General features: G+C 40.9%; 2 protein-coding genes across 2 annotated transcripts in view; one reads left to right on the top strand and one right to left on the bottom strand.

The window, feature by feature from the left end:
• The window catches only part of PPM1L (protein phosphatase, Mg2+/Mn2+ dependent 1L), a 123,088-nt gene that overhangs the window by 5,844 nt on the left and 99,307 nt on the right, over window positions 1–17,937 (top strand). The window contains exon 2 of the mRNA XM_065640296.1: window positions 9,803–9,860. The gene's annotated coding sequence lies outside the window, so the exon portion shown is untranslated. The remainder of the gene's footprint in view (window positions 1–9,802; window positions 9,861–17,937) is intronic.
• Window positions 424–2,679, bottom strand: LOC135991628 (serine palmitoyltransferase small subunit B-like). The gene is made up of 2 exons (XM_065640388.1): window positions 2,594–2,679; window positions 424–1,292 (listed from the first exon to the last, which is right to left on the bottom strand). Exon 2 carries the CDS (start codon window positions 1,261–1,263, stop codon window positions 1,021–1,023), a length of 243 nt encoding a protein of 80 aa, XP_065496460.1. The 5' UTR covers window positions 1,264–1,292; window positions 2,594–2,679; the 3' UTR covers window positions 424–1,020.

Raw genomic sequence — 17,937 nt, forward strand, 5'->3', positions numbered from 1 at the left:
TCTAGTTGCCGAAGTTTATTGTTTCGTTATTTCATCCCTGAGCAGCTCCGGCCCACGTCCGCGGTCACAAGTTGGCAGCACAGGCGTCTTGTTTCTAAGGCTTAAGCTTAAAAAATACAGACTTTGAAACGGAGGCAATTGCAGGGTGTCCAGCACATTGGACAAAGTTCATGTTTCAGATGCTACTCACCATGTAGAGTATAAAAGGAGGTAAGAGAAGGGGAGTAAGGAATTTAGGACAAAAGGGGAGATGTATTTTAGGTAGGATTTTTGTTGTTTTTCAACTGAAATGTCCCTAACACAGCTGAATGTATAGTTTCATGTTCTGTCCATGATACACAAGCTTTACCAGCCTTCTAAAAAAGTAAAACAAAAATGTTCTTTTTAAAAAAATTCCAAGAAAATTATAATTTTATTATCAGTTTTCAGGGAAGCGTATCCCCACATTTTTAATCAATCAACCGTATTATTTGCTTAATGATGGTGAACCAGTTAAGTAATTCATTGGATTAAATAATCAAGGCAAACTAAATAAATAGTCAAACCATCCTGTAAGTACATACATACCAAGCTTAGAGAAGCAGCTTATATTTGCAAAGTATTGTGCAAAACCTTTCACGTACACATCTCTGCTGTCAGCAAAGCTGTGGCAGACAAGAACAAATGTACGCCCTATAATTTCTCAAGATGAAAACTCTCCATATCCAAGCAGATCTCCCTGGAAAAACAAAATATGCAGCACAGTTGTTTCTGTACCAAACCCAGCTTGCTAAGTCCAGCCAGTCTTTAAAATTGAACGCTCTTTAAGAAGGAGATTGTCAAACCATAAAAAACAAGGACTGATTGAAATTGTTTTGGCAAAATAAGTTGCTGTCAGGGATTCCCAGGGTACAGAAGAGCATTAAGAGATAGTGCAGAATAAAACAGTGTTTGTACACACCCTGAACCTGTTTCTAAACAAAACCAGAGTGTTAAGAAAAACACTTATTTGATCCACAAGTCAGCATCAGGTTGGCGGTGTTACTTCACAATAGAAACAGTATTTTCATGCTGGTTTCCAAATAAGTGCAAGAAGAACTGAAAAGCCATGCTAAGGTGGACAGGGACAAAGATGCAGGCGGTGTACAATACCATAACTAACATGGAAATGTTGAAAGTGTAGAAGAGCAGTTTTTCCCAGGGCTCCATGAGATAGCTGCAGGTGATGAGTTCAAACTGGCAGTACAGCCAATACAGATAGTTCTTCATGCTCTTAATATCCATCTTCCCAGTGTTGCTCCTGAAAGCCTCCCCTATTATGATAAAGGATAGTGAGAAGAACTAGAAACCTTACCAAAAGAAAAAGATATACAAAAACATCGTATGGGCAGCAACTGCATGCTACTCAGTTTGCTCATACTGACCATGGTGTTTTAGAAACACAAGAGGTCTAAAATTCCAAGATCGCAAATACATTTTAAAGTATAAAACACAATCAGAAGCAGACTAGCATGAGTCGTTCTTTTACCCCATCCCATAAAAGGCCTCATTTGTATTCCTTTTGCCTTTCCTACCTCCAGTTCGGAACACAACAGCCCAGTTTAGACCACTGTGGACTGGGCATCATTATTCACCAAGGAGGCTCCACAACATCACTTTTTTTCCCAGAAACTGGTTACCCAATAATTGTTGCAACCCTGTTCTCCAAGCCAAACTCTGCTTTCCTAACTTTGCCTTGCCTTGGATTATTTAAGACTTTGTTGAAGTGGATTAATTCAAAAAGCACTTTAAACTCTCTCGCTTTCACCATTCGTGGATTTTGACATAGAACTTGGCCAGAAGTCTGATTTCTGCTACTGCACTGAATTTTATGTCTTATGTTTCAGTTGCTGCTGGAATGCAAACTGGGACTATCCAGGACACCACACATACAGAATTACAATAAAAGGAAACTATATACCAATTATTTGGCCTCTTCTGCAACAGAGATTGAATTGAGCCGCTGCCAGAATGAAAACATATATTTTAAAGCTTTGTGTTGAAATTAATCCTAATAATTATTGAGTGTTTGGTTGTGCAGTTACCAGAATGTAGAACTGGAGAGGTAAAGAGAAAACAGGACTATTTCAGTTACTGGTGCTTCCTGGCATTTGGTAAATAAGAGGAGACAAAACAAAAACTGTGATTCCCCAGTTTTTAATTGGAAAGTTAAGAACTTCTGGTGGTGTCCAGATCTCTGGAAAAAAAACTTTTTCCATGGAAATTAAATACAAATTCATAAACTTATATAGAATGGGATTTTATAATAACAAAAGACACTTCCCAAAGTTTTTAGAAAAATTTTACCTCACCTTTTCTATTTTACTTCCATATCTTCCCTCCTTGTTTTCTGCCTGACAGGTGAGATAAACTAGATAATGCTTCTGTAGTTAAGAATTATTCTTAACTACTTTTAGCAATATTCTTACTGTGTCTTTCACATTTCAGTACATTACATACAGCTTTTACTAAATCTAGGTTATACTAAGCTTCTTATCATCACATGCATTGCCAAGCTACTTTGAGAAAAGACTTTTCTTGCAAAAAAATGGATTTCGTAAGAAGTAGAACTTACCTGTTCACTTCTCCCTGACAACCAGACGTCCAGGTGAGAGATGCTTCCTAACAGTTCTGCCTTGTGCAGCCGAGAAGCTCCCGCGCAGATTGAGAAGCAGAAACAATTACCTTTGATCCTCAATTATAGTGTCCTCCACACCCCGCCCTCCTTCACTGCTGCTAAAAACTCCCTGGCCAAAGCTCTTCATTATGCAAATACATCATCCGGCTGGGCACCGCGCTCCCATGACAGCGTTCATTTGATAATTTGTACAAAGTCAGAGTTGAAGAACAGCAGGTAGGGAGGAAAGTACAAGGCCGAAGCACAAAATCTACAGAAGAATGTTTACAATTAGTGCCTTCTCCAATTTCAAATCTCAAAAGATATCTCTGCTTCTGTGGGACTTTATGATGTAGGCTGCCAAAGTTCCTACAAGGTGAAATTTAATGTCTATGCAATAATATGGTCTTGGAGTTAAGTGGCCACAAAAATGTGGCTTAATTAATATGTCACAGGAAAGTCTCGGGTGAAGTCACCACCTCCTGCAACCCTTGATTAATGGCATTTCAGACAGTTCCCAGTCTGCTCTGCGTCGGTATCTCCCAACGCTGCGCACACAGCTCAGTTATCCTCATTCAGAAAAAACAGAGTGGAGAGAATATGCGGACAAGATTTCTGCAAGGAAAAAATTGCGAGTTTTACTTAAAAATGTGACCAAAAAAAAAAAACAAGCCACAAATGCTTGAGGCATTTTAATGATCTAATTGGACAAGTAAATTAGGGAGAAATCTGCATAATACATTATGTTCCAAACTATCTGCCTGCAGTCAAGGCATTTCAAAATATGAATCAGCTTCATTTTAAGAGGATATGCCACAAGCAATGTCTAGGGCATCTGACCTCACCTTCTTTCTTCCCTTCCTTACCAAACACAGCCGGAGCTGATCTATCAGTAAATGCTGACCTACACCCTCAACCTTTCTTTTCCCCCCATAGTTTTCAACAAAGTCAAGTTTTCTGCTTAAAAATGGGCCACTTTTTGTGGAAAACTGGAGAAATGGGAACGCACTGCCCCTGGCAGCAGTTCAGTCTGCCCCATGCCCGGCCACAGGGGCACATCTCCCGAGCTGGACGAGCTGCTAAAATAGAACTTAGGTTGGGATCTAGAGAATGAACTCATCAAATGTGAAATATAATTACCCTGGAGTGGTGCTGCGGGATTATTACCTACAGAGTTTCTACTTTCAACCAGACTTTTTCAGCTCGGCTACGTATTTCAATGGAGTCTGGAAGGCAGGGGTGGGACGAGGAGGGGGTTTTTTGTTGTTTTTGCACAAAAATGTGGGTGAAAAACAAGTTATACGCAGCAGAAACAACATTCGACTACCACAGTGGCAGGCCAGCGTCCTTGTTCACGTTACTCACCTTTCCTGCAAGGTGGATCAGACTCTTCCGAATCCTTTAGCAAGATCATGGAACCATAAAATAGGAGATTTCACAGAAATAAAGGTTGGGGTAGCAGAATCCATTCCCCAGGCGATGCTTTAAGCAGATCTTTGATGGTGGTTTGCAAAGCCCTCAGGCATCTTCTCCTCCACCCTTTCTGAGCAGTGGCCGCTCCTGCTGCTTGTCCCAGCTTCTACCTCAAGGAGAAATAAGAACTAATTAATACTTTTCACAATTAGTAATCAGATGTGTATAGCTTCATCAGAATAGAAAACTTGCCTGAAATGCCTATCTTTAAGCCAGTTTTAGCCCATGTGCTTTAAGATACTTTTCCCCAGACAGAGAAGAAACAGAAATAGGCTTCACGATTGAAAAAACAGCAACAACCAGACAAACCCATATGGCTACATTGGGCAAGATGCTGTACTGGATGACCGCAGTTGCATGGAAAAGCAATTTTTTGCAAATATCTTATTGTGAAGAGCAGGAAAGAGACTCTCTGGGGCAGCACTCTGTCCCAAAGGGGCTGGGCCCTTGTTTTCAGGTCTCTTGATCGTGTTGCCCACACAATTATATTTCAAAACCTCTTTTTACTGCTCCGCACTGTGGTTTCCAGCCAAACAAATTCAAACACAGCCGTATAAAAGTCATACGGTGACAGAGCAATAATTATTCTTAGTAAGGGAAACATGAATTAAAAAAGCGACCCAGAAGCATTCAAATTACCACAGCACTGAAGGAAATCACCAGCCTCCCTTTTTTAAGTTCAGTGAGGTTCTCCATAAGAAAAAGCAGCAACTTCTGGTTTATACAGAATTTAGCTGATTAGCTCCATAAGCAGAAGTAAGGGTTTTGGTTTTTTCCTATTATTTCTTGCCCTACAATACAATCCTCTGGTATCTAATAAGGTGTAATCCCATACTGAGGCATTTGCTCTGCATTTGGCTTCTCTACTGGCTAGTAAGGACTATGTAATAATGCCGCTTTTATATTCCTGATCATCTCTTTTGACAAAATCTATATCTTTAATTTCAGTACTTCTTTTCCCAATTTAACTGAAACTGCTCATGGGTTAAAAAGTATGGTATGTACCAAGAGATAGAGGTAATGAAAGAAAATAAGCCTCATTTCCACAGAAGGCCAAACTAAAAATGCCTGAAATACCTCTGCCTTACACCTATACACTGTGGTAAGTCATTTACCTCTCTGCTTAAAATTAAGACACTGCAAAATTATTGAAGCAGAAAGTCACTATCAGGAGAATGTTCTCTCTAACCTACTCCATCTATCCACACAAAGCAAGGTACAGACAAGTTTGTTTTGTCACGATAGTACACTTGAGTTTGTTTGATGCCTTTTGGCACCAGTTGGAAAGAGTGGAAAGAAGCAACGATGAGTTATTGACGGGGAGGTGGTGGGAGGTTGGGCAGGCCGAGGCGGCCCAGGAAAGATAAGCTCAACCTGCTACATAAATAGTTGTGCCAACCTCCTCCTCTGAGCATCTGCAGCCTCTGATAATCATCCTCTGGCCTCAAGACACCCGAGCACCAGTTTCACAGCACAGGGAAAGAAACTCGGCAATAAAGAATGGCTCGAATAGAGAGTTGTTGGCTCGATTTGCCAAGCCGCACCAAAGAACCTACAGAATATACACGGCTGTTCTTGGAAAGGAGAAAAATTGCTCTGTAGTGTAGAAGGGGCCAGTTCTTAGAAAGGCTCTGTTCTGCGTGGCGTAAAGGATCTGGCATGCAGCTCCACAATCCCGACAGCAGACGACAGGTTTATCCGGAGCGGTATCACGCCTGGAATCACTGTACAACATCACGTAACATCTAGATGAGGAATGTATCTTGATGAGGAATGCATCTTGGCTCCAGCTTACAGGGGCTTGACTTGCTGCTGTTTGTAATGCAAATAACACATTTTAATTATTACATTGTTGTCTGCAAGAGTCATACAATTTCCCAGCATGCTTCCCCACAGCTGGCTAGACCAGTTCAGGAACTTTTTAAATTCCCAATCAAGACAGATAATTAAGTGAAAGCAATGGAGGCTGGTGATGTCCAAAAGTTGGCCCAGAAGGATTAGGCACAGATTATTTCAACTTGAAGTTAAATACATCGCGAACTGAGCGTTTGATAAAAGCTGGATAGTTAAGCATGTCAGTTGTGAAGAGCAGTGAACGTAGATCTTCCCAGCTGCGACTGCTTCTGATCTTACTACACAGCTCGCTCACATAATTTTTTTATTTAGCTACCGCTGATGCACAGGAAGCTCCAGCAAAGCAAGTTTCTGCTGCCCACCAGTGTCCCAGCAGTGTATAAAGGACACTCACCATCCTGGCACACCTGGTCCCTCACCAAAGTCTGGGCTTCTTCTCTACGTGTGGTTCAAATTCACCACGTTTTCCAGCTCCAGACTGTGCCTTGTTCCTTCACCTGGCAGGCTCTCACACCCCTTTCTGAACTGAGGATGGGTCATTTAGGAATAGTAAAGATAAAGGAAGATAAAGTTCCTGCACTGAGCAGCTAAGCTCTGCTTTCTGCCTCGTTTCTCTAAGCTGTTAACGACATTCACCACTTTGAGTTCTTTTCCCCATTTTTGCCCATGCTGTGGTATCACTCCATGGAACAGACCTTGTCTCAGGTGTAAAGCAAATACAACAGAAAAAGAAAAGCTGCCTGAAGGAAGTTTAAAATCTGGAACTGTACAGATCCAAAGTCACGCCTGTGAGTTGCAGAGCTGAATGCCCAGCCTGGGACTACGAGCTGATTAATCTGGGAGTTCTGCTAAAACCAAGATTCTGCCATTCCCTAATTTCTAGGATAATTCTGTAGTTTTACCTTAAAACAGAAGGTGATACAACCCCAGCTATTTTACAGACCTTCAGCACACTTTATACAAAGAACTGATTGAAGCAATAAGGAGAAGAAATTTCATTTGGTTTTCAGTAGAGAGATAGCTGTGGTTCATTATTTTAGACCTTTTTACAAGCATACAGCAATTCATATGCACGACAGTCATAACAAGCGTAGTTCTGCCAAATACTACGGAAGAATTTATTAACATAGGACTTGAAAACAAAACAACAACAAAAAGCCTTTATTCAACCGGATTGTTTATTCTGTATATTATTCTAAAATCGTGTTTCCTGCCATTAGCCTATTTGTCAGGTATACAGAAAATTACGTCAGAATGCCCTGCGAAAAGTGACACCACAGTAGCGTGGCACAGGACAGGAATCAGGGACTTTGCGTTAGCACTGGCCAGGGACATCACATCTTCCTGCACTATGATCTCCTCTTGTTTCTTCTCCCTTCCTCATCCAGATCAGAACTAAATGCACCTCTGGTGAATAGCCTGAGTAAAGACTTCAACTACGCACTTCAGCAAAATTCCACCTTTAATTAAGGACTCTGACTCCCAAGTAGTCCTGCAGCGACTGAGTCTCGAGAGATGACAAAAAACTGCTGCAAACTTCAGCTGTGCTGCCAGCAAATGCAGTTGTCTCCCACATGTGTGGAGCAGAGGGTTTCTATCCACAGGCTCATGACGGCAACAACTGCGGTCCCGATGTGCTCCAGTGATGCTTCATCCCTTTTTCTGGAAGACACTCAGCTGCCTGACTCCATCACAGGCATTGAGGGAATCCCAAAGCCTTCATGACTTACCCCGGTAGCAAAAAGGGCTCTTCAGCAGGCGACAATTAATTTTAAATCATTTCAGCATGAAACCGTCCCCCATCTACTGGTGAAACCACAGGAAACAGCGCTGGGTTTGGAATATGCAAACACTTACAGAGCATCAAAAGGATAACAGCTGAGTGCATGATTCCCTCTCCCAGATGTCAACACATACTTAGCAAGGGCTAAGAATCCACCAGAACTGGTGCACCATACAGAAGATTCCCCTGTAAGACAAATTAGCATCGGGTGAGGTCAAAGGAGCTGGTTTTCAGGATGAAAGACAAGGAACTCAAGGTTTGGTTTTTTTAAGAAAATATGCAAGATGGAAGGATGGCCACAGTGATTTTCTCTTGTTATAAATTCAGCGGGTAGTTGCCAAAATGGATGTCCCTTCCTGGGCAAGAATAATGAATTCTCATTCACACCCTCTTTATTTCCAGCTGTGGTACCTAAAGCCTACCTGAAGCTTTTATCACCCCCCCAAAAAAGGTGGGTTTTTTTACAAAAAAAGAGTTCTCAAAGCTGAATTTGGTATTTCAGCACAGCACTGCTCCTAGAATCATAGAACCATAGAATAATTTCAGTTGGAAGAGACCCTCAGTATCATTGAGTCCAACCATAACCTAACCTCACTCTAGCACTAAATTTTGTCCCTAAGAACCTCGTCTAAATGCCTTTTAAACCCCTCCTGGGATGGTGACTCCACCACTGCCCTGGGCAGCCTGTTCCAATGCCTGACAACCCTTTCCATGAAGAATTTTTTCCTGATATCCAATCTAAACCCCGCCTGGTGCAACTTGAGGCCATTTCCTCATGTCCTATCACTTGCTGCTTGGGAGAAGAGCCCTCATCCAGCCATCAGAAGGAGACAGCCTTGCTCTGAGAAAAAAGCCCTGCCACCCAGCTGGTGAGGAATACGGTGTCTCTGCTCGCTCGCTGCCATAAAACAAACCCTGTAACCTCACCTAGGTGTTCTGTAACCTCACCTGGGTGTTCCTGCTCCGGCAGGGGGATTGGACTAGATGATCTTTCGAGGTCCCTTCCAATCCCTGACATTCTGTGATTCTGTGATTCTGTGAAACCCAAGGGAAAAAAAAAAAACAACCCCAAAAAACCACCTCAGATCTTGGCTGTTTGTTACAAACAGGGGGAGAAGGGCCACGGTGCAAAATCTCCTCAGCATCCACGGGGCTGCTCCTGCAGCCGAGGACAAACAGCTCACGGAGGTGCCCCGGCCCCCACGGTGATACTGTAAAATCGGCAAAGTAACGGACTCTTAAAACCACATTTTAAGGTTTTAAAAGTAGAATTTCTTATTGAGTTCTGGGGCCGGACTGTGGGTTTCCCTCCATGGGTCCGCTGCTGACCAGTCGGTCATACACGGCTTACATTGACAGAAAAATTATGTATTAATTACAATTCTTGACAACCATTAACATATTCCTCTCCTATTCTAACACAAGCTGTTTAAGCAATGCTAAGTAACATTCACAAGTTTCTCAGTTGCTTCTCAGTTACCTGTTTTAAAAGAATATGTCGTAAAACTACGTCAATTTTAAGAATAGGGTATGATTACCCGGTACAAAGATTCTATGGTTACAAGGTTGGTTAATCTTTAAAGGTTGCTACCTTAATATTCTCCTAAACTATGAGTTCTGTAATTCCTTAAAATACACTCTAGTAATTAGAAATACAGATATCAACATCTCCTCAGCCTTCCCGCCGGCCGGTAGTCCCAGGAGGCGCTGGGCGGGAAAGCTGAGGGAACAAGGGGCAGTACAGGTTGTGCGCATATCGTGAGAGGAAAATTTCCTTGTGAGCATGGCGTGAGAGGACAAACGGTGTCTGTGACAATGACAGAGTAAGAACAATCACACAGACCTCAGAAATTCCTCTTAGTTTTGGTGGTTTTTGCTGCTTCAACCCTTTTCACTACTCTTCCAGCCCTCACCCTCTCAGCTTCCCTCAGCAGCAATGATGCTGTGTGAACGGCCTGGGGGTTTTCTTATATTTCACTCCACATTTTCCAAATTAGAAATAGTTTTACTTATACGAGCCTCTTCCCTGAAGGACTGTTTGTGTCTCTTAACCTCAGGTGGAGCGAGCAGTTCCCCGTCAGGACCAGTGCCCGCCCGCAGAGCGAAGCGCTTCAGGTAACCCCTGCCCGCCATTTCGCTGCTTTTCTTTTCAGCATAGCCATATACTTGTGGAGTAAGATCCAAATTAGCTATAGCAAGAGAAAAATACTCATTAAAATCTAATCATACACTTTCCACAGACATCAGAAAATTAATTAAGAGTGTTATGAGGAAAAAAGGAGCTTCTGCCTTGTGTGAGTGATCCTTTGAAATGGCAAGCATGAGAGTATTCAGTGTATCCTCTGACTATGACAGAGGGGTCTCCAGAGGAATTACAATACTAAGTATTACAGTCTTTTCTGTAACTGCTTTAAGAAGTACATGGCATTCCAATATGTCTGTTAAGAACTGCTTTCTTTCTGTCCAGGCACAGGCATTTTTACTGGAATAAAATGTACAAGTATCTTTCTTATTTTTTCAGGTTTTTTTTTCTTTCATTATTTTTGTAGCAGACTCCTGCCTCTCCAGCATGGATTCTTCCTTTCCTCATCAAACTGTAGGCAGAGATGTTTGTCCCTTGGTGTGCAGAACTGTGCTCAGGTGAATGGGCCTTTGCAGGACAGCACTTGGCCACAGCTATGAACACAAATTATGGGGCAGGATGAGGAACTGAAATAAGATCTACCAAGTTATTAAATGCGTCACTCTCAATTATCTTGAAGAGGTTTTAGATCTCTAAATAGCTTTGAGCTAAAGGTACTGGAGTACGAATGGCATGGTCATTTGGATACTTACTCGCTTTTAGTGAAAACCTAGTTGGTAAAATTATGCTTGGATTTGAATACATGGTGTAAAAAGTGAAAACGATACAAGGGGAAAACAGTAGGAAATTGAATAATCCATCCAAATAATACGTGTTTTTTCTCACATCAGTCTGTCTGTATGTGTTTTGTCTAAAACTCCCTTCAAAAAGTTCTTCATCCGTGTCATCAAATTGAAAGTATTTCTAATTTTATTTAAACAAAATTTTCTTTTATTCCTACACTTTTAAACTCCTGTTTCAATCTCTGATGCTTTATAACTATGAGGAAGAAGACTATTCCATGAACCTCTGAAAGGAAAAAGATGGTATAGATTACATATCATAATGGAAAGATTGCTAGAAGTTTTTCTTCCGCTAAGAGATTATCCCAGACTGCCTCATGAGTGCTTTTCATGGGGTGGAAGATGACTTGCAGTGATATTTAATCTACTGAAAGAGAAGCAGAGAAGACAATTGAAGACTCAGGAAATGGTTTGTTTTTCTTAATTGCTGACTCCCAGGAACTAGAGAAGCGAACACGCTCACAGTGCTGTGGGAGCAGGGATAAGCCAAGGAAAGACTGGAAGGAAACAGCAAACTCTGCAACTTGAGTATCCTGGAGTGTAATTAGAGAGAAAAAAGTGGCCCATCAGCGATGTTCCACAAATAAGGAACAGGGATTTGCACTTTTCCAGGCTGACATAATTAGTCATTGCTTCCTACGAAAATACAGAAAGCAATAACTAGGCTATTTCAGCCCACCAGATCCTGCCTCTCTGTCAAACCCACACACACTAACGTGTTTGAGCTCGGTTTACAGCATGCAGCAGAGACATGAAAGACATTGATGAATCTTGTAGCCCTTTAAGTGCAATGAATGCACCTCAGGACAGGCAGGCGGCTTGAGCAGAAATGTTAGAATGAATCCCGTGTTTCATGAGTGAAACCAGCAGATAAAACAGTTTCTGCTTTAAGGCGTTCGTATTGGCTCATTAAAACCATATGTGGACCCCAAGTAGAGACCCTTCACCTTTGCCCAGAACTCTTTATCAAACTTAGTTTGTACCGTGGCACGTGAAGAGGAAAAGGCTTGATTTCAGGGCTAATTAGGATGGACAGAAAGTGTTTATTCTTGAACTGAAGAATAATGTCCTATGTGAAAAAGATTTGCAGGTATCAGAGAGCCAGACAGTGGGGAGTACACAGAATGCAGCAATTTATGTTCAAAATTAATTTCCCTAGCCAGAGGACTAGAAGTTTGTTATTTTAAAAGAAAATCTTAACATCTATAGACAATTCTTAAATTGTCTACAGAGATACCAAATACATAAAATTTGTGTCTCTTCTGGCGAAAATACACAGAAGTACCTATTTTGCCTAACTATGCAACTGTTCCTTGCTGTCCAGGACACCTGCATTTGAAACCTTCAGACAGCTTTTCTAAGTTAGCTCTGGCCATGGGTGCAGTAGCACCCATCAGAAAAGTGGATCCACCTTATATTTTTTTCCTGTAATTTCTGAGTTATGAAATTGATTAATAGTGAGGGAGAATTTGAGGCAGATTTTTCTTTTCTTTATGTATTTTCTATCAGAAAACAAGTGCATTTCTTCACTGCCAAGATAATCAGTGATGCTGCTTCTTTATTCATATTATTTTGACAGAGGTTCAGACCTTTTCCTCTATATGAATTCTCTTTATTTAGATTCATCTCTCACATGTGTCCTAGTTTCTCTAGGACTATAGCATAAGAAACAGGAATTTCTTTTCAGTATAATTCCCAAATCACCACTAACAAAAATAAGATCTGAAGGTTAATTAGAACTATTCTAGAAAGACATGTGGGGGAGAAAAAAAAAAAAAGGAAAATAAATGTGTTCATAGCTTATAATTTCAAGCAAGGCGAAAACAGCCTTTGTAACTTATTACACACCATGTGCACATGCATGCACAAGTGGCAGAACAGTACATATTGTGCTAGCGGAACAATAATATTAATTGTGTATTTCTTCTGTTATGAAATTTTTACTTGTCAGCTTTACCAGTATTCCTATAAAATACTGGTTTGTGGGAATTTTCTTAGGTTTTATTGCAGTCTTCTGAAAACTATTTCATACTGCTGCAAGAACTCCTGTAAAGATCAGCAAAGAGGTTTCTGTTCTGTAGCTTTATTTGCAATACAATCAGGCACTATCAGAGGGATACTATCTTGTATGTACATACCTAAAAGGTGGATGCTTCATTAAATATGACACAATTATTTGCTAAACAATAACTTAATAAGAACTGGGATCCTTGAGTTTTAATCTTTGATCTGCCTGTGTTCGCTTGGTGCCCCTTCATAGCTGGAAACTGCGAAAGCAGTGGATCTTTGAGCCAGAAGGTCTCATTTTTAACATTTCTCTCTATATCCTTCTCTTATTAATAGCCATTTGTCAATGTAGAATTTTCAGAATTTTAGTATAGATGTAAAAATATCTTCTTTTATACATATCCATCTTTATGATTAATAACAGAAAGGTAGTGACTGGCCTAAAAAGACTGATTCTGTTCAGAATTATAAAAGGCTTTCATCTCACCTTCTGATGTGATCTTAAACGAGGACATTTGCAGTCCTGGAAGAATGAGGCATTGCTACTCCATAGAAATCAAAATCTGAGCTCACAGCCTAATTTAATCACAAAAGGGAAGAACAGTATTTATTGGAAAATGCAGACGTAATCATCATATCAACATAAGGTCAATGGTAAGTCATATCTTAGAAGAAAAATAAACCAGAGATTTGCAGATGTGAGACTGTATTTACTATTAGCCTTTACAGTGTAACTAAATAGAAACATTTCCCCACAGGAATTAGTACCCCGAGTATAGCTTTTGAATCTTCGTGGATTTATGAACCACATTCAATTACATTTTTAATTCTCTTCTCATACACAACACTTTTATGACCTTTCCACCTATCAAAGCACCATAAAAATAGGACTCTGCCACTCCAGAGAGACCTATCGTTTCAAGACTTCACAGACTTCCTATTAAAGCCTATTTCATGTTTCATAAATTTTTATACCAAACATTCATCCCTGGCTTGCTTTCCTGTCTGAATGATGTACTGGATTTTATTTTAAAGATAAATTAAACCGTTTCAGCCATATTTTTCGTATTCCAGACTTAACCCTAGAGAACCTCTGTAAAATATCGTTAGAAAGAGAGAAAACAAAGCCCGTTTTGAAAACAAAGAGCAAAATTATCCACAGTTTCTCTTTGCTATGTATATGTTGAAACCCTCCTCCATGTTCCTAATATAAATGTAATAGTTGTTGATCTCCTATCTCTCTTCACATGCTGAGTTCAACCACTAAATCTGCTTCCAATGAAAGATATTTAACAATATACTCTTAGCTTCAAAGGACTAGAGAAAGGGAGAGCTCTGCGTACACGAAACAGTCATTTTAGCTATAATTCTACCACTGATTCTAACAGAAAGCAAAGGTTTAGATGTGGATGAATGATACCAGCGTGTCTCTGTAAGTTATTTAGAAATTTGCATCTCGTGGAACAGATTGGATTCAGTTGTCATATCCATATGTGACATTTCACCTATATAAAATTAATGCAAGACTCTCTGGTGTTCTTTCAAATTATTTTTATTTAAAAGATGGCCAGGGAAACAGTTAAAAAAAAAAAAGTGTCATTTTCAGATGTTTTAATGAAAAAATTATTTTTAATTAAAACTGGAAAACAAATGTCAGTGATTCCTTAAACAGATATTTATAGCAACTTTGATATTTTCAGTCCCCTTTAAAAATATTTCTAAAGGTCTAATACACACAGATCATTACCCTTATCACCAGTCTCATGGATTCCAGTAGTACCTACATTCCCAAGATAAATTCAGAAAAGCCGTATATAGCAGAGCAGAGGCTGAAGGTCAGTGAGACTATTTATGTGCTGAACTGCCTTTCCAGAGCAGGGTCGCAGTTAAAAAGCCTTTAATTTTAGATTTTTCAGCAGAACTCAGCTATTTGGAGAAACTGAGTTTAAGACACAAGACTTCATTAAATGTCTCTTGGTATCATAGAGGAATAAAGACTAAGTGAACTTATTAACCTTAAGGAAGTAATAAAGCAGGTTCAGAAATGGCAGCTGCAGTTTCAAATTCATATTAGTTCATCCCGACGTAACTCAGCCGAAGATTAAAGTATATGTCTTCATTTAAAAGGAGGGTTTCTCACTTCTTCAGAGAGGTTCTGTCTGACTTGCTTTCTTGCATTGCCACTCCTGTCTTGATGTTTGTCGGTGTGAGGCTTCTCAAAAATTTAAGAACCCATTTTATTGGGGTTAAAGGCCTTTATTATGTGCCACTGAATCTGCCAGACAAATACTTGAACTTCTGTACAGCTTCTTTTGAATTAAAACTCACTGTAAGGGAACTTGGTGTGTTGTCTCAAAACTGTATTTTACAGAAGCCAACATTTACTGCCACTGTTTCTACTCCCTGTCTTGCATTTCTCAGACTTCTCCTTATACCCCAGCAGTGCAGATTTTGCTGGGAGTGCTTGTTACTAGTAGGTTCAGGCAGAAAACTTATGAAGATAAAGAAAAATATCTTAAAAGACTTACAAGTAATGTGTTTCATGTCATAATCATTATAGGAATAAAGTATATGGGAATTTTAGGTTTTTTTCGCTTGCCGAAGGAGACTCTTTAAAAGGCACCAGGCTGAAAATTAGCTTGTTTCACTTCCCAAGAGTTTTGTGATCCGAGACTTTTATGAATTTTTAGATCTAGAAAGACCAGATAAAGAAAAGCAATAAGTGAAAGAGAGACGAATATGCACAGAGCCCACAGATTCTGCAAATTATGCTATCTTTTGCTTTTCTATCCTCTCATACATCAGTTCAGGAATTAATTCGTACAGTTCCTGGTTGGGAACATAACTAGTAAAACTCGCAGTCTGGCTGGTAGCCCAGTTCCTCTCACATAAGTGCATCAACCATCCCCTGTTCCATTACCGAATCCATAGCATCATGTATTTTTTACACAGAAAGTACTGTTAAGGCTTAGCCAAGCTGTGAAATGATTTCTTGAATACTTTACATTTTCCATTACAGTGGGGAGCAGAAAGGAGAAACTGTTTTATCTGCATGTGCTTATCTGGTTTCACCTCTAAAGCACAGGATTGATTCTAACATTGAGATGTTTCTACTCAGTTGACCTACCCATCCTGAGGTACATTCATGATGCTTTAAAGTTAAAGGAGAAATGTTATGGGAGTCTGCGGAGGAGGGAGCGCTTTTTCTTTGTGCTGTCACTTCTGGTGACAGAGCAGAGTGTGTTTGGCGCCGTCTTTCTGTATAAGTCAAGCCGCAGTGGCCCTGGCTTCCCTGAGCCACCCTAGAGCCAAACCAGGGGGAACCAGGAGCGCAGGGGCACAAGGGGAAGCTGGGGCCTGCAGCAGGAACATGGGCTGGGCGTTGTGAAGGGAGCAAACCCTTCCCCTCTTCCTCCAGCAAGAGCATGTGAAATACCGTGTCATCCCTCCAGAGAACGGCATCACTTCCCATTTGCTGCAAAGGTCTCCTTCGTAACTCCTATGGGCAACAACAAACAAGATTCATCAATGTCTTTCGTGTCTCCGCTGTGCGCTTGCAGAGCACAGAGTCTCCTTAGCATCGCGAGAGGAAAAGGTGACGGGACCCACTTGGACTCCTGACGCATCCCGGTTTGAAAGCGCTGACAGGCATTGCTGACCGTGAGGAGCCGACTGTAAACCGCCCGTCTTCAGTCCCACGGCACGGGGCTTGGCAGCAGCGGGAGGTGGATTTTGTGTCTCTTTGGGGCACAGATGGCTCCGGCATTTTCCGTACCGCTGAACCTCGTTACGTTTTGCTGTTGGAAGCTACTCGGGGGAGCAGAGATGGTGAGGAAAGGAAGGGCACAAGCCTCTCTGGGTGCAAACATCTCAGTTCTGTAAACCAAGCTCAAACACGTTAGTGTGCGTGGGTTTGACAGTCAGAGAGGCAGGATCTGGCGGGCTGAAATAGCCTGGTTCTTGCTTTCTGTATTTTTGTAGGAAGCAATGGCTAATTATGTCAGCCTGGAAAAGTGCAAATCCCTGTTCCTTATTTGTGGAGCATTATAAACACATTGGGCACTGCACAGGCCACAGACCCAGCACCTCTGTATAAGGAGCTGACAGTATAAGCAGCTGATCGGATTACTGGCTAAGCGTCCTCAACTCCTGTATGTAATCAAGTTGTGGTTATTCTCTTTTAATGTACCAGGTTTACTGGCTATGCTGGAGAATACTACCTTATTATCGATGGTAATAAGGTAAACAAGCTCCAGATACAGTAGTTACCAATGGATCCACAATACAGCAAGAAGCTTTTTTCCCTTGTATTTTAGTTTAAAATTATTTCATTTACTCAGCAGAGTAGGTCTCCTGACTTTCAATTTAAGCATAAAGGTCAGCAGAGAACAATGTTTTTGAAGAAGTCATTACCTATAAATAAATCAGTTCATAACATCTGATAAACAGCCTCCTGCAGAGGGATCTGTGTAAATACATTCCATTCTTTCGACGCGCCTTCTCATCCTTTGTTCACTTCTTTTTCATCAGCTGAAGGCAGCTGCCAATCATTCTGCCCTCTCTAAACAGATACTGTGATTGTGGCAGATTTTGTGAGCTGTGGGGATGCTGAAAGCAGTGGAGCTTGCAGGGAAGAAAACGGAATTTAATATTGTCTTGCTATCACCAGTGTTTTCCGTATGCACGTGAATCCTGGAGAGCTGGAAGCAGCAGTGTGGAAGCCCACAGCTGTTTGCAACTCATTCCCCCATCTGGTGTCAGCTTCACAGTCTGGTGCCTCAGGAGACCGAGGACTGATGTGGGAACTGGAGGGGGAAAAAAAAAAAAGTGGATATAAAAGAAAATTAAAACAAAGTCATAAAATTCTCTTGTAGTCAGCCGATTTTCCCCATTAAAATACAGCTCCTATGCAGGAAAATGTGCATTGTGGTGAAGCAGATGGTGCTGTGGTGTGTGTGTGTTTCACAAAGTGGGAAGGAAGGAGAGACGGTTCTGACAGCTGAAGGTACCAACCTCTGCAGCTATTTTAGTGCAAACCATGCGGTTTGGATCTCACCAGACATATTGCCCATGAGAAGATGGGGAACAAACAAAAAATAAATGTGTTTGTCACTGCAGACACACAAGAAGAATAGATGTCACTAAAAGCATCCTTGTGTAGGAGTTGTGTATGGGAATTATCACTTTGCTTATTGCATCCAGTTCTTACGAACTGAACTTTCTCAGATGATTCAGTGGGGCGTAGACATCTAAATATCTC

This window comes from Caloenas nicobarica, chromosome 8 (genome assembly GCF_036013445.1).
Source record: "Caloenas nicobarica isolate bCalNic1 chromosome 8, bCalNic1.hap1, whole genome shotgun sequence".
In the NCBI taxonomy this organism is placed as follows: Eukaryota; Metazoa; Chordata; class Aves; order Columbiformes; family Columbidae; genus Caloenas; species Caloenas nicobarica.

Excerpts from the sequence above, each read along its gene's own strand:
- LOC135991628 (XM_065640388.1), bottom strand. The coding sequence starts at position 1,263 with ATGGATATTAAGAGCATGAAGAACTATCTGTATTGGCTGTACTGCCAG.